At 43.2% G+C, this 15,589-nt stretch overlaps 1 protein-coding gene across 2 annotated transcripts in view; it reads left to right on the forward strand.

Annotated features, from left to right (window-relative positions):
- TAOK1 (TAO kinase 1) overlaps window positions 1-15,589 on the forward strand; it is a 162,533-nt gene that overhangs the window by 129,576 nt on the left and 17,368 nt on the right. For both annotated transcript variants that reach the window (XM_024234836.3, XM_054536582.2), the window contains exons 16-19: window positions 59-262; window positions 4,831-5,070; window positions 12,983-13,195; window positions 15,152-15,334. In XM_024234836.3, coding sequence (XP_024090604.1) covers window positions 59-262; window positions 4,831-5,070; window positions 12,983-13,195; window positions 15,152-15,334 — 840 coding nt within the window. The remainder of the gene's footprint in view (window positions 1-58; window positions 263-4,830; window positions 5,071-12,982; window positions 13,196-15,151; window positions 15,335-15,589) is intronic.

Genomic DNA, 15,589 nt, shown 5'->3' on the forward strand with positions numbered 1-15,589 from the left:
CAGGCGTGAGCCACCGTGCCCAACCTATTTTTACCTGAGTTGTTTTTTATGTTGCCAGGAGCTAAATGAAAACCAGAGTACCCCCAAAAAAGAAAAACAGGAGTGGCTTTCAAAGCAGAAGGAGAACATACAGCATTTCCAAGCAGAAGAAGAAGCTAACCTTCTTCGACGTCAAAGACAATACCTAGAGCTGGAATGCCGTCGCTTCAAGAGAAGAATGTTACTTGGGCGTCATAACTTAGAGCAGGACCTTGTTAGGGAGGTAAGTTTGAGTGATGAGAAATTTTAAATCCTTTATCAAAAGAATCTTTCCTGAAAATATTCCAATTCCATTCTAGTCTCAGGGACTTTGCACTTATACTTGCCTCTGTCTGAATCATTCTTCCCCAGATATTCACATGGATTGTTTGCTCCCTGTATATCTTTACTCAGATGTCATTTCCTCAAAATCTCTTTCTTAACCACCAAAATTTTTTTTTTCAAGAAGGAGTCTCTCCATGTCGCCAAGTATGGAGTGCAGTGGCTCAGTGCAACCTCCACCTCCTGTGTGCAAGTGATTTTCGTGCCTCAGCCTCCCAAATAGCTAGGATTACAGGTGTGCACCCACCACACCCAACTAATTTTTGTATTTTTAGTAGAGATGGGCTTTCGCCATGTTGGCCAGGCTGGTCTCGAACTCCTGGCCTCGTGCGGTCTGCCCATCTCAGCCTCCCAAAGTGCTAGGATTACAAGCATGAGCTACCATGCCTGGCCTTCACCACCACATTCTTCTGCTTTCTTTAAGTATTATTCTTTGCAGCCAGTTATGGTAACTGTAATCCCAACACTTTGGGAGGCCAAGGCAGGCAGATCACTTGATCCTAGGAGTTTGAGACCAGACAGGACAACATAACAAATCCCTGTCTCTACAAAAAAATATGTATACAAAAAAATTAGCTGGGTCTTGTGGTGTGCACCTGTAGTGCCAGCTACCTGGGAGGCTGAAGCATGAATATTGCCTGAGCCCAGGAGGTGGAGGCTGCAGTGAGCCATGATCATGCCACTGCACTCCAGCCTGAGCTACAGAGCAAGACCCTGTCTCAAACAGACAGACAACTAACTAAATACATATGTTCTTCTTTTGCACTTCTCTTTCTTACATGAATGTGTATGTTCACAAAACCATGTGTTTCTGCAGGGTAGGGAGGTTGTTCCTGACTCCCTCACTACAATGGAAGTTGTATGAAATCACAGAATTGATGCAATGTTTTATATCTCCAGTTTCTGATTCACAGTAGGCATTCAATAAATATTAACCAATCCACAAATGAAAAATTAAAAATGTTGATTTTTATTTTTTATTTTTACTTTTATTTATTTATTTTGAAACAGAGTCTCGCTCTTTCGCCCAGGTTGGAGTACAGTGGCAATCTCGGCTCATTGCAACCTCCACCTCCCAGGTACAAGCAATTCTCCTGCCTCAGCCTCTCAAGTAGCTGGGACTACAGGCGTGCATCACCACACCCAGCTAATTTTTGTATTTTTAGTAGAGACGGGGTTTTGCCATGTTGGCCTGGCTAGTCTCCAATTCCCAACCTCAGGTGATCCACCCACCTCGGCCTCCCAAAGTGCTGGGATTACAGGCGTGAGCCACAGTGGCCAGCCTTGATTTTTACATATGAGGAAATTCACTGGGCAGTTTTTGCCTCTGACCTGAAATGGGTTCCATGAAGTGTGTGTTTCCCTTAAATACATTTTTATCATCATGTAATTATTAATTGGGTAAATGTTGTAGAAACTCTTCTGCCAATGAAAACAGTTATTCTTGGGTGTGGTGGCTCATGGCTGTGATCCTAGCACTTTGGGAGGCTAAGGCAGGTGGATCGCTTGAGGTCAGGAGTTTGAGACCAGCCTGACCAACATAGTGAAACCCCATCTCTACTTTTAGTAGAGATACAAACAAATGAGCCGGACGAGGTGGTGGACGCCTATAATCCCAGCTACTCGGGAGGCTGAGGCATGAGAATCAACTGAACCCAGGAGGCGGAGGTTGCAGTGAGCTGAGATCGCGCTGCTGCACTCTGGTCTGGGCGACAGAGCAAGTCTGCATCTCAGAAAAAAAAGAAAAGAAAAAAATTATTCTCATTATTAGGATACCTGTGAGTATCGATAAATTTATTTCTGAGAGTGGGTTGAAATAAGCTTGTAATATAGCATAATTGTGCAAGTTTACTAATAAATTCGAATTAAAACAGTTGCATCCATTATGTAAGAAAAATGTAAAAGATTGATACATGCAATCCTAGTAATGGCATGTGTTAACAGACACTATTAGTAAGAATATAAATTGATATTGCCCCTTTGGAGCATGATTAAACAGTAGCTTCTAAAATTTAATACGCACATAGCATTTATCCATCAAATCCACTTCTAGAACTCTATCCTACATAAATAATAACATGATTCTGTGATACAGTATACATAGATATTTATTGAAACTTTGTTTATAAAAGTGAAACATGGGCTGGAGCAGTGGCTCTCACCTGTAATCCTTGAGGTCAAGAGTTCGAGGACAGCCTGGTCAACGTGGTAAAACTCTGTCTCCACTAAAAATATTTTTTAAATGAGCTAGGTGTGGTGGTGCACACCTGTAATCCCAGCTACTCAAGAGGCTGAGGCACAAGAATTGCTTGAACCTGGGAGGCGGAGGTTGTAGTGAGCTGAAATCACACCACTGCACTCCAGCCTGGGTGACAGAGTGAGACTCTGTCTGGAAAAAAAAAAAAAAAGCGAAACATGGAAACAGCTTAAATGTCCAACCACAGAGGAATGATTGAAAGAATTAAGGCGTCACAAAGCAGTAGGTTACAATGAAACTTTAAAATTTTCTATGTAGTGGCTGGGTGCAGTGGCTCACACCTATAATTCCAACACTTTGGGAGGCTGAGGTGGGAGGATCACTTGAGGCCAAGAGTTTGAGACTATCCTGGGCAACATCGCAAGACCCTGTCTCTACAAATTTTTTTTTTGAGACTCTGTCGCCCAGGCTGGAATGCAGTGATCTCAGCTCACTGCAGCCTTTGCCTCCCGGGTTCAAGCCATTCTCCTGCCTCAGACTCCCAAGTACCTGGGACTACAGACATGCACCACCATGGCCTGGTATTTTTAATAGAGACTGGGTTTCACCATGTTGACCAGGTTGGTCTCGAACTCCTGACCTCAGGTGATCTGCCTGTCTCGGCCTCCCAAAGTGCTGGGATTACAGGCGTGAGCCACTGTGCCCAGCCAAAAATTTTTTTTTTAATTGGCTGAGCAGGCCGGGTAGTAGTGGCTCACGCCTGTAATCCCAGCACTTTGGGAGGCTGAGGTGGGCAGATCACGAGGTCAGGAGATCGAGACCATCCTGGCCAACATGGTGAAAACCCATCTATACTAAAGATACAAAAATTAGCCAGGCGTGGTGGCACGTGCCTGTAGTCCCAGCTACTCGGGAGGCTGAGGCAGGAAGAATCACTTGAACTCAGAAGGTGGAGGTTGTAGTGAGCCCAGTTGGTACCATTGCACTCCAAGCCTGGTCGACAGAGTGACACTCAGTGTCAAAAAAAAAAAAAAATCTTTTATGTACTGATCTGGTCTGGATACGTGTATATTATATTATTAAATGAAGAAAGCCAGCTATGTGCCTAAAACATATATTGTTGTTCAGTTTTTAAAACTGTATGTTTTTGTAAAATAGACTAATCTGAATAAACTTGGGGAAGGTTGAGAAGCACATGCACCAAACTGTTGGCCTCTGGGGAGAGAGTCTGCAAAGGGAAAAGGAGCAAGTTTGACTTTTACATTATATATGTATGTGTTTACTTGTTTCCAATATGAAATAAAATTTTAGAATCTCTTTAAAAAAATTTTTAGACCCCCGTGAGGTCTAAAATAAAGGAACGACATTTATTGAGTACCATGTGCTAGGTATTATTCTGAGAACTTTTTGTTTATTAACTGATTTCATCTTCACATTAAATCTGTGAAATAGCTATATTATTATATGCATTTGAGAAATGATGAAACTAAAGCACAATTAGTTTAACGAAGTGAAGGTCTCACTGCTCACAAGTAGCAGAGCCAGAATTTAGAATACAGGCAGTATAGCTCTCTAGTGTCCATGTTTTTTTCTTTTGAGAGAGAGTCTTGCTCTGTCACCCAGGCTGGAGTGCAGCGGCGTGATCTCAGCTCCCTGCAAGCTCCGCCTTCCGAGTTCACGCCATTCTCCTGCCTCAGCCTCCCGCGTAGCTGGGACTATGGGCGCCCGCCACAACGCCTGGCTAATTTTTTATATTTTTAGTAGAGACGGGATTTCACCCTGTTAGCCAGGATGGTCTCGATCTCCTGACCTCGTGATCCACCCGTTTCGGCCTCCCAGAGTGCTGGGATTACAGGCATGAGCCACCGCGCCCGGCTGTGTCCGTGTTCTTAATCACTACACTAACCAGAGTAGACTGCATGTAAAATAATTGAATACTCTGAAGAAATTGAAAGGATAACTTAGGAGCCCTCTTCAAATATAAAATTAGGAAGTATACAAAAGAAGAATGTTAAACCTCTTGATATAGATTTAGTCTTAAGCTAATGGCAATAAAATAATATGAATAAATAGTAAATGAATATGATAAGGACATTTGTGCTACTAATTGCCCATTTAAAGAGGTAAAAGTCACAACCCTAATATTTACTATGCAACTATAATTGAATAACAGGGTTAATTACATCTGTTTACTGGTTATTCTGTTAATTAGGATTTTTTTCTGGCATTATACAGCAGCAAACTATACCTTTGTCTTTTGTGTTATGGATTAGGAGTTAAACAAAAGACAGACTCAGAAGGACTTGGAGCATGCCATGCTACTCCGACAACATGAATCTATGCAAGAACTGGAGTTCCGCCACCTCAACACAATTCAGAAGATGCGCTGTGAGTTGATCAGATTGCAGCATCAAACTGAGCTCACTAACCAGCTGGAATATAATAAGCGAAGAGAACGAGAACTAAGACGAAAGCATGTCATGGAAGTTCGACAACAGCCTAAGAGTTTGAAGGTATGGTTAGCCTAAGCTTTTTGACAACAGGGAAGAGAATGAAAAGGTATCCATGTAAGCAGGAAAAGTCTTAAGATGATGTCTAGTCATAAAGAAATTGACTAAGCTTCTTTTCATTTTTAGCATCTTTGGTTGACTTTAATGTTAAATGCCTGTTGCTACAGTCTTTTGCTTATGTATTTCTCATCAGAGTACAAAAAGGTGGCCAAAACTTTTAACCGTGGGAAGTGCCAGTAAATAAGAATCAAGATTCTTGTTTTAAACTTACCCAAGGGCGGGGTGCAGTGGCTCACGCCTGTAATCCCAGCGCTTTAGGAGGCCAAGGCGGGTGGATCACCTGAGGTCAGGAGTTCAAGACCAGCTTGAACAACATGGTGAAACCCTGTCTTTACTAAAAATACAAAAATTAGTTGGGTGTGGCGGCACATACCTATAGTCCCAGCTACTCGGGGGGCTGAAGCAGGAGAATCCTTTGAACCCAGGAGGCAGAGGTTGCAGTGAACCAAGAACACACCACTGCACTCCAGCCCGGGTGACAGAGCAAGACCCTGTCTCAAAAAAAAAAATTTACCCAAATGTCCAAGGCCAATATTATATTCTACATGTCAACAAGCTTACCATTTGGCTTCTTTCTGTTGTTCCAAGTAAAATTTTAGAACCCTAATTTGCTGTAAATATGACTTGTACAAAATTTAAAACTATGAAAGTGCATTATAAAGTAAAAAGTTTAAAGCTGCACAGCTACTAGTTAGAAAAAAAAAAAAAAAAAAACAAGAAAAAAGTTTTCTTCTCTATGCTTGTTCCTCCAGCCACCTGGTCCATCTCCCTCCATCAAAGTCAACTGCAGTTAACAATTCTGAAGTTTTTGTTTGTTTGTTTGTTTTTGAGATGGAGTCTCGCTCTGTCGCCCAGGCTGGAGTGCAGTGGCGCGATCTTGGCTCACTGCAAGCTCTGCCTCCTGGGTTCACGCCATTCTCCTGCCTCAGCCTCCCTAGTAGCTGGGACTACAGGTGCCTGCCACCACGCCCGGCTAATTTTTTGTGTTTTTAGTAGAGACGGGGTTTCACCATGTTAGCCAGGATGGTCTCAATCTCCTGACCTCGTGATCCGCCCGCCTTGGCCTCCCAAAGTGCTGGGATTACAGGCGTGAGCCACCGCACCTGGCCCACATGAATCTTAATATACAAAACCACCCACTATGTAGTCTGTCATCGATGATAAGCACCTCAATTGCTCTGTACATATCTGTACATTTTAAATTTTTATTTATATTCAGTAAGGTCCAGTTTCCACAGTATTTCCCATTTAAAGCTTCCCCTGTACTGCTACCCAGCCCTTTTTATAAGCTATTTGATATTTAAACTATAAAATGGTTCTTGGTTTTACTCTGAATAACTATGCTGGAGTACAATGAAATTCATTCACAGAGGTAATCTGTGTCAAAATCTAGAAGCTATAACACACTCAATGGTATTCCCAATGCCCACCCAACTCCATTCAAACAAGCTGTCCTGAACAAAATATAGAAACAATGTTAAGATGCTTTATTGTTTTCATGTGAATGTGAGTAAAATTTCACCTTGCAATGTCTTCAAAATAGGTAATTATTATTTACAGAGTAGTTATGTTGACTACTAACATAACCTTCCTTAGTTAGTTAATGCTTAGAAAAATTAGAATTATAATGATTTTTTAGATTTGTTTTTGCAGTAGGGAGATACATAATCATTTAGCTACAGAATAGACAATCTCCCATGAAAAGATTTTTAAACCAACGTGTCAGTAAAGTCAATTATGATTTTAAAGCCAACAGCACCGAGGAATAAACCAAACTGAAAGTCGTACCGTAAATCTGATATGACTGCATTTCTCTGGGGCTTGGGTGATGGATAGGTGTTTGACATTTAACCATTTCTTTCTGTCATTAGAACCTTTCCGTTTTAAAGCTTATAAACAGTAGTCCGATTCTCTCAGATAGTACGTTAAAAGTGAGGAGAAAATAAAGCTTCGTTATCATAGTCAGACTTTAAATAAAATGCCTTTCTGATTACAAGTGAGCTCAAGGTTTCCTGTTAGGAAAGAAAAATCACCATTTTCCTCATATTTACGTGTATCTATTTACTTAGTCAACTTGAACATTTTAACACCAAGTCATCACATTTCTATTTACTTAAGTAATCGTTGCCTCTTTCAATGTCTCCTTTAGTAGCGGAGGCAGAATTTAGAATATAGCATCAACTGTGTTTGATGGAGGAGAGGAGACTGCAGTTGGAACATTTTATTTATGTTGATTAGGATTTGTGGGGGTGGGGTGCTGTTTCTATGGAAAGGGTCGGGTGAAAATCTGCTGCCTACTCCGCTGTTTCTTCAGCTGCCATCCAGATGATGCTTTGTCAGCACTAAATGAGTAGAAATAACTGTAACTTGCATTCATCTCGCTTTCACTTGAGTCACACATTGAGGGATTTAGTTTATTCTTAGTATAAGCATTAATTTTACTCTTGTTAAAGAAAAATTTTTCAAAGAGTTATTTTTTCTCATTAGGCAGGGATGTGGAATGATTACAGTATTCCTGGCACAATGTTTGTTTTGTTTTGTTTTGTTTTGTTTGAGATGGAGTTTCGCTCTTATTGCCCAGGCTGGGAGTGCAATGGCACGATCTCAGCTCACCACAGCCTCCGCCTCCCGGAAGCAATGCTCCTGCCTCAGCCTCCCAAGTAGCTGGGATTACAGGCGCACACCACTGCGCCCGGCTAATTTTTGTACTTTTAGTAGAGACGGGGTTTCACCATGTTGGTCAGGCTGGTCTCGAACTCCTGACCTCGTGATCTGCCCGCCTCGGCCTCCCAAAGTGCTGGGATTACAGGCATGAGCCATCATGCCTGGCCTTGTTTTTTTTTTTTTTTTGAGACAGAGTTTCGCTCTTGTCGCCTAGGCTGGAGTGCAGTGGCATGATCTTGGCTCACTGCAACCTCCGCCTCCCGGGATCAAGCGATTCTCATGCCTCAGCCTCCCGAGTAGCTGGGATTTCAGGCGCCCACCATCACGCCCTCGTATTTTTAGCAGAGACGGGTTTCACCACGTTGGCCCTGCTGGTCTTGAACTCCTGACCTCAGGTGATCCACCCACCTCAGCTTCCCAAACTGCTAGGATTACAGGCGTGAGCCACCGTGCCCAGCCCAGCACAATGCTTTAAAAATAAAAACTTTTGGCTGGGGCAGTCACTCACACCTGTAATCCCAGCACTTTGGAAGGCCGAGGCAGGGGATCATGAGGTCAAGAGACCATCCTGGCCAACATGGTGAAACCTCGTCTCTACTAAAAATACAAAAATTACCCAGGCACGGTGGCACGTGCCTGTAGTCCCAGCTACTTGGGAGGTTGAGGCAGGAGATTCACTTGAACCCAGGAGGCGGAGGTTGCAGTGAGCCAAGGTCGTGCCACTGCACTCTAGCCTGGCGACAGAGCGAGACTCTATCTCAAAAATTAAAAATAATGTCCGGGCATGGTGGCTCATACCTGTAATCGCAGTACTTTGGGAGGCTGAGGTCGGGAGTTTGAGACCAGCCTGACTAACATGGAAAAACCCCATCTCTACTAAAAATACAAAATTAGCCAGGTGTGGTGGCGCATGCTTGCTCTCCCAGCTACTTGGGAGGCTGAGGCAGGAGAATCACTTGAACCCGGAAGGCAGAGGAAGGTGGAGGTTACGGTGAGCCAAGATCGTGCCATTGCACTCCAGCCTGGGCAACAAGGGCAAAACTCCATCTCAACAAATAAATAAATAAATAAAAATAAAACCTTTTAAAAGAATGTATGCTATTTTACTGAGGCAGAAGATACTATCTAAATTTCATTGTTTCATTTCTGTCTAGAAGCACTTGGAACAACTTTGTTAACCATGAATGGTTTTTTTGTTTTTGTTTGTTTTCGCTGTGTCACCCAGGCTGGAGGGCGGTGGCGCAATCTCGGCTCACTGCAATCTCTGCCTACCAGCTTCAACTGATTCTCCTGCCTCAGCCTCCCGAGTAGCTGTGATTACAGGCATGCACCATCACCTGGCTGATTTTTGTATATTTAGTAGAGAAAGGATTTCACCATATTGACCAGGCTGGTCTTGAATGCCTGACCTCAAGTGATCCACCCACCTCAGCCTCTCAAGACTCTTGGGATTACAGGCGTGAGCCACCACACCCAGCCTAAGAATGGTATTTTAAAATGGTGCTACTCAGCCTGAGCAACATAGTAAGACCCTGTCTCTTGAAAAAATTACCAGCCTGGGCAGCATAGGGAGATCTCATCTCTAAAAAAAAAAAAAAAAAAAAAAAAAAAAAGAAAAAAAAAAAGGCCAGGCACGCTGGCTCACGCCTGTAATCCCAGCACTTTGGGAGGTTGACGTGGGCAGCTCACGAGGTCAGTAGATTGAGACCATCTGGCTAACAGGGTGAAACCCCATCTCTACTAAAAATTAAAAAATTAGCTGGGTATGGTGGCATGCACCTGTAGTCCCAGCTACGCAGGAGGCTGAGGCAGGAGAATCGCTTGAACCAGGGAGTCAGAGGTTGCAGTGAGCTGAGGTAGCACCACTGCACTCCAGCCTGGTGACAAAGCAAGACTCTGTCTCAGGGGAAAAAAAAAAAAAAAGGCTAGGCATGATGACATGCCTGTGGTGGTCCCAGCTACTCAGGTGGCTGAGAGGCAAGAGGATCACTTGAACCCCAGGAGGTTGAGGCTATGGTGAGCCATGATCATGCCACTGCACTCCAGCCTGGGTGACAGTGAGACCCTGTCTCAAAAAAAGAAAAAGATTAAAAAGCCAGATGTGGTGTTGGCTCACACCTGTAATCCCAGCTACTTGGGAGGCTGAGATAGGAGGATTGCTTGAGCCTGGGAGGTCAGGGATGCAGTGAGCCATGATCATGGCACTGTACTCCAGAGCCTGGACAACAGAGTGAGACTGTCTCAAAAATAAAAGCAGTGCTACTAACCATAGCTAAACTAAGATTTTCTCTTACTAGCTAGACATTTCTTGACCCCTCACAAAATAAAGACATATTACTAGGGTCTAGTGCCTCAGATGGTGAAAAATACAGAAAGGTATATTTAATGTTGTAGTATTGAGGGGAGTACTTTCTCTTAGACAAGTGTGTAAATTTGGTCACATATCCATTTGTTGCATGATGAATCAACCAACTATTACCTGGCAGTATTTATATTAAGGTAAAATAATTTCAACGATAGGTTCTGCCTCAGTGCAGTAAATGAATGTGTTCTCACTTGTAGGATCAACTGGTACACCTTACAGAAACAGATCTCATCTTATTAAAGCTTTTTAAAACCTTAGTTCATAGAATACCCAACCTACTGATTAACCAAACACTAAAGCCAAAGATCTTCTGTCTCTAAACTTAAATATTTTCATCTCAGAAATGTTTATATACTGTAGTTCATGTCTGTTACCCCAAGAAGAGGGTTGTCTCCTCCGTTACCACATAAGTTTTGTTTAACCTTTGAAAGATTAGTTTTGTTATTTTGTTTGTTTGTTTTGTGTGTGTGTGTGTGTGTGTGTTTTTGAGACAGAGTCTCGCTCTGTTTCCCAGGCTGGAGTGCAGTGGTGCAATCTTAGCTCACTGCAGCCTCCACCTCCCGGGTTCAAGCAATTCTCGTGCCTCAGCCTCTTGAGTAGCTGGGATTACAGGCACATGCCACTACACCGGGCTAATTTTTGTATTTTTAGTAGAGACAGAGTTTCACCATGTTGGCCAGGCTGGTCTCAAACTCCTGACCTCAAATGATCTGGCCACCTCAGCCTCCCAAAGTGCTGGGATTACAGGCGTGAGCCACCACGCCTGGCCAAGATTAGTTAACTTGACTGACTTTTAAGTTTTTGCTTGTGTTAAAGAGTAAACCATTGCTAAGTATATCTCTACCTAGTTTATTCTCTTAAGGAAAAGACCATTGTAATAACAATATTAATAATTCCTAATAGAGATTTCCAAGTCAGCCTCACATTTGGCACATAAACTGTATAGTTAGAGTTGAGAGTGTCATGAAAAGAAATTGGGGGCAAGGCACAGTGGCTCATGCCTGTAATCCCAGCACTTTGGGAGGCGAAGGTGGGCGGTTTGCCTGAGGTCAGGAGTTCAGGACAAGCCTGGCTGACATGGTGAAACCCTCTCTCTACTAAAAATACAAAAATTGGCTGGGCGTGGTGGTGCAAGCATGTAATCCCCACTACTCGGGAGGCTGAGGCAGGAAAAATCGATTGAACCCAGGAGATGGAGGCTGCAGTGAGCTGAGATCACACCACTGCACTCCAGCCTAAGCGACAGAATGAGACTCTGTCTCAAAAAAAAAAAAAAAAAAAGAAATTGCAGCAAAGTGTTTCTAAAACGAACAGAATAAATGTGCCTTATTTTCTGTCTCCAGATCTGATAAGATATTGTCTCACCAATAAAGTGCTTTTATATCTTTTTTTTTTTTTTTTTTTTTTTTTTTTAGAGACCAGTGTCTCACTCTGTTGTTCAGCCTAGAGTCCGATGATGCAATCACGGTTCGCTGCAGCCTTGAACTCCTGGGCTCAAGTGATCCTTCTGCCTCAGCCTCCCTAGTAGCTAGGACTACAGGTGCACATCACCATGCCTGGCTAATTTTAAAAATTGCTTTGTAGAAATGGGGTCTCACTATGTTGGCTCAGGCTAGTCTGGAACTCCTGGCTTATAAACAATCCTGCCTTGGCCTCCCAAAGTACTGGGATTACAGGTGTGAGCCACCGTAACTCTATTATGCTTAATTCATGAGAAAAAATTTAATTTTCTAAGCCAGATACAGTGGCTCATGCCTATAATTACTGTACTTTTAGAGGCTGAGGTGGGAGGATTGCTTGAGGCCAGGAGTTTGGAACCAGCCTGGGCAACATAGGGAAACTCCATCACTAACAACAACAAAAATATCCAGGAGCTGGGTATGGTGGCTCACACCAGTAGTCCCAGCACTTAAGGAGGCCAAGGCAGGTGGATTGCTTGAGCCCAGGAATTTGAGACCAGCCTAGGTAACACAGTGAAACCCTGTCTCTACAAAAAAAACAAAAATTGGCCAGGTGCAGTGGTTCACATCTGTAATCCCAGCACTTAGGAGGCCAAGGCAGGCAGATCACTTGAAGTCAAGAGTGCGAGACCATCCTGGCCAACATGGTGAAACCCCGTCTCTACTAAAAATACAAAAATTAGCTGGGCATGGTGGCACATGCCTGTAATCCCAGCTATTCGGGAGGCTGAGACAGGAGAATCGCTTGAACTCAGGGAGGCGGCGGTTGCAGTGAGCCAAGATTGCTCCATTGGACTCCAGCCTGGGTGACAGAGTGAGATTCAAAAAAAAAAAAAAAAAATTAGCTGAACATAGTGGCACACACCTGTGGTCCCAGCTACTCAGGAGGCTGAGGTGGGAGGATTGCTTGAGCCTAGGAGGTTGAGGCTACAGTAAGCCACGATTGCACCACTGCACTCCAGCCTGGGTAACAGAGTGAGACTCCATCTCAAAAAAAAAAAAAAGAAAAAGAAAAAATGTAATTCTCTGTCATGAATATGCATAATAATCAAAGCTAATTTTAATATCTACTCAGGTCACTAACTTTATTAGTGAAACAACAGATATTGTTACAAGTCCTATCATAAATGGGGTTGTTTATGCCCTAATGTTTTAAATGAGGTTTTTTGTTGTAAAACTGCATAAAATTCAATCAGCGGTTTGGCCAAATAGCCAAGTGCAAAAAGTACCTGCAACCTGATGATCTGACCTGCTTGGCTTTCCTCTAATTTTTTTTCTAGTAGCGTTTATTTTCATGTATGTAAGCATACCATATACCAAATGCCTTTTGTTACAACTTACATAAATGTATTTTTTTTCTTCCCAGTCTAAAGAACTCCAAATAAAAAAGCAGTTTCAGGATACTTGCAAAATCCAAACCAGACAGTACAAAGCATTAAGAAATCACCTGCTGGAGACTACACCAAAGAGTGAGCACAAAGCTGTTCTGAAACGGCTCAAGGAGGAACAGACCCGGAAATTAGCTATCTTGGCTGAGCAATATGATCACAGCATTAATGAAATGCTCTCCACACAAGCCGTGAGTTTGCTTTTTTTGGGCAAAACAAATTTAGTGCCCCTTTTCTTCCACCACCTGAGTGAAATCACAGCAATTAAAGTACTAGTTGGAAATGATAGCTCTCCTGCAGCTTGGGAAATGTGGTGGTGGTTCATTTTCTTCCTGTTCTCAACATTGCTTGAAAATGTCATGATGCATGTAGAATTCTCATTGATACATTTAGACATGAGGTTCTAAATAGGCTCCCTGCCAGCGCATATCCTAACACCTTATTGAGATTGGAATAGCAGCTTTGGGGAGCAGTGAGCAAAAGGTATGATTATAATGGAAATAAAAATGGTTGTGTTTGAATACAAATACGAATTTTTTTTTTTTTTTTTTGAGACGGAGTCTCACTCTGTCACCTAGGCTGGAGTCCAGTGGCGCGATCTCGGCTCACTGCAAGCTCCGCCTCCTGGGTTCACGCCATTCTCCTGCCTCAGCCTCCCAAGTAGCTGGCCAGGGCTACAGGCGCTCGCCACCATGCCCGGCTAATTTGTTTTTGTATTTTAAGTAGAGACGGGGTTTCACCGTGTTAGCCAGGATGGTCTGACCTCGTGATCCGCCCGCCTCGGCCTCCCAAAGTGCTGGGATTACAGGCATGAGCCAACACGCCCGGCTACAAATTTTTTTTTTTTTTTTTTAGGTGGAATTTTGCCCTGTCGCCCAGGCGGGATTGCAGTAGTGCGATCTCAGCTCACTGCAACCTCCGCCCCCCGGGTTCAAGCGATTCTCCGTCCTTGGCCTCCCGAGTAGCTGAGATTACAGGCGCAAAATATTTTCTATATAAGAGCTTTGTAAACTTTTTTTAAAAGGGCCAGATAAGGCTGGGCACAGTGGCTCACGCCTGTAATCCCAGCACTTTGGAAAGCCTAGGCGGGTGGATCACCTGAGGTCAAGAATTCGAGAGCAGCCTGCCCAACATGGCGAAACCCCATCTCTACCAAAAATACAAAAATAAGCCAGGCGTGGTGGTGGGCACCCATAATCCCAGCTACTCTGGAGGCGGAGGCGGGACAATCACCTGAACCCCAGGGGCAGAGGTTGCAGTGAGCCGAGATTGCGCCGTTGCACTCCAGCCTGGGCAACAAAACGAGACTCCGTCTCAAAAAAAAAAAAAACAGGGCCAGATAAGACTTTTTTAGGCAGGAGGCAAAACTAAGGCTATTATGTGGGTACTTATATAACTGCTTAAGATGTAACCCTTTCTTTTTTTTTTTTTTTTTTGAGACGGAGTCTCGCTCTGTCACCCAGGCTGGAGTGCAGTGGCACGATCTCAGCTCACTGCAAGCTCCGCCTCCCGGGTTCACGCCATTCTCCTGCCTCAGCCTCCTGAGTAGCTGGGACTACAGGCGCCTGCCACCACGCCCGGCTAATTTTTTGTATTTTTAGTGGAGACGGGGTTTCACCGTGTTAGCCAGGATGGTCTCAATCTCCTGACCTCGTGATCTGCCCGCCTCGGCCTCCCAAAGTGCTGGGATTACAGGCGTGAGCTACCGCGCCCGGCAATATGTAACCCTTTCAAAATGAAAACACCATTCTTAGCTCATGGGCTGAAAAAAATAACAACAAAACAGGCGCCTGCCCATACTTTGCTTGTAGACTATAGTTTGCTGGTCTTTGTTCTACAGTTATTTTCACTAGAGAGGAAGAGATTCAGAGATCTAATGAGATTCTAGGTTTTTCTTAAGAAAAATACGGTTATTCAGGCATCTTCCAAATAGCTTATGATAGCTTTATCTTCATAACGATATTATTGGTTATTCTGCGTTTCTTTTTCAGAGATGTTTACTCCAAGATACAAGAGAGAAAAATTGTCTAAACTAAAAAAGAGTAGTCTATCTTCTAACACTCCTCCTCCTTTCCATAGGTCATGAATTGATAGCTAACATTAGGATCTATCTTTTTTTTTTTCCTCTCTGTCTCTCTCTGTCTCAGCTGCGTTTGGATGAAGCACAGGAAGCAGAGTGCCAGGTTTTGAAGATGCAGCTGCAGCAGGAACTGGAGCTGTTGAATGCATATCAGAGCAAAATCAAGATGCAAGCTGAGGCACAACATGATCGAGAGCTTCGCGAGCTTGAACAGAGGGTCTCCCTCCGGAGGGCACTCTTAGAACAAAAGGTATAAGTAATAGAAGGAAAAATCATTGTTTTCGAATTAGCTTTTGTCAAAAGCGTTTTATAAATATATTTTCATGTTGGCAGAGATCACATTAGATTTCTTTCACAATACCACATTTCCTGAATTCTAGTTATGGCAGCAGATTTTTCTTTAAAATTACTGATTCACTGATGAACCTTATCATTAATGAGCTCCAGAAATCAAGAGAATATAATTAAGTAGTAATTGCTAGAGAAAAGATATGGGTGTGTGAAG

The sequence above is a fragment of the Pongo abelii genome, chromosome 19 (assembly GCF_028885655.2).
Source record: "Pongo abelii isolate AG06213 chromosome 19, NHGRI_mPonAbe1-v2.0_pri, whole genome shotgun sequence".
In the NCBI taxonomy this organism is placed as follows: domain Eukaryota; kingdom Metazoa; phylum Chordata; class Mammalia; order Primates; family Hominidae; genus Pongo; species Pongo abelii.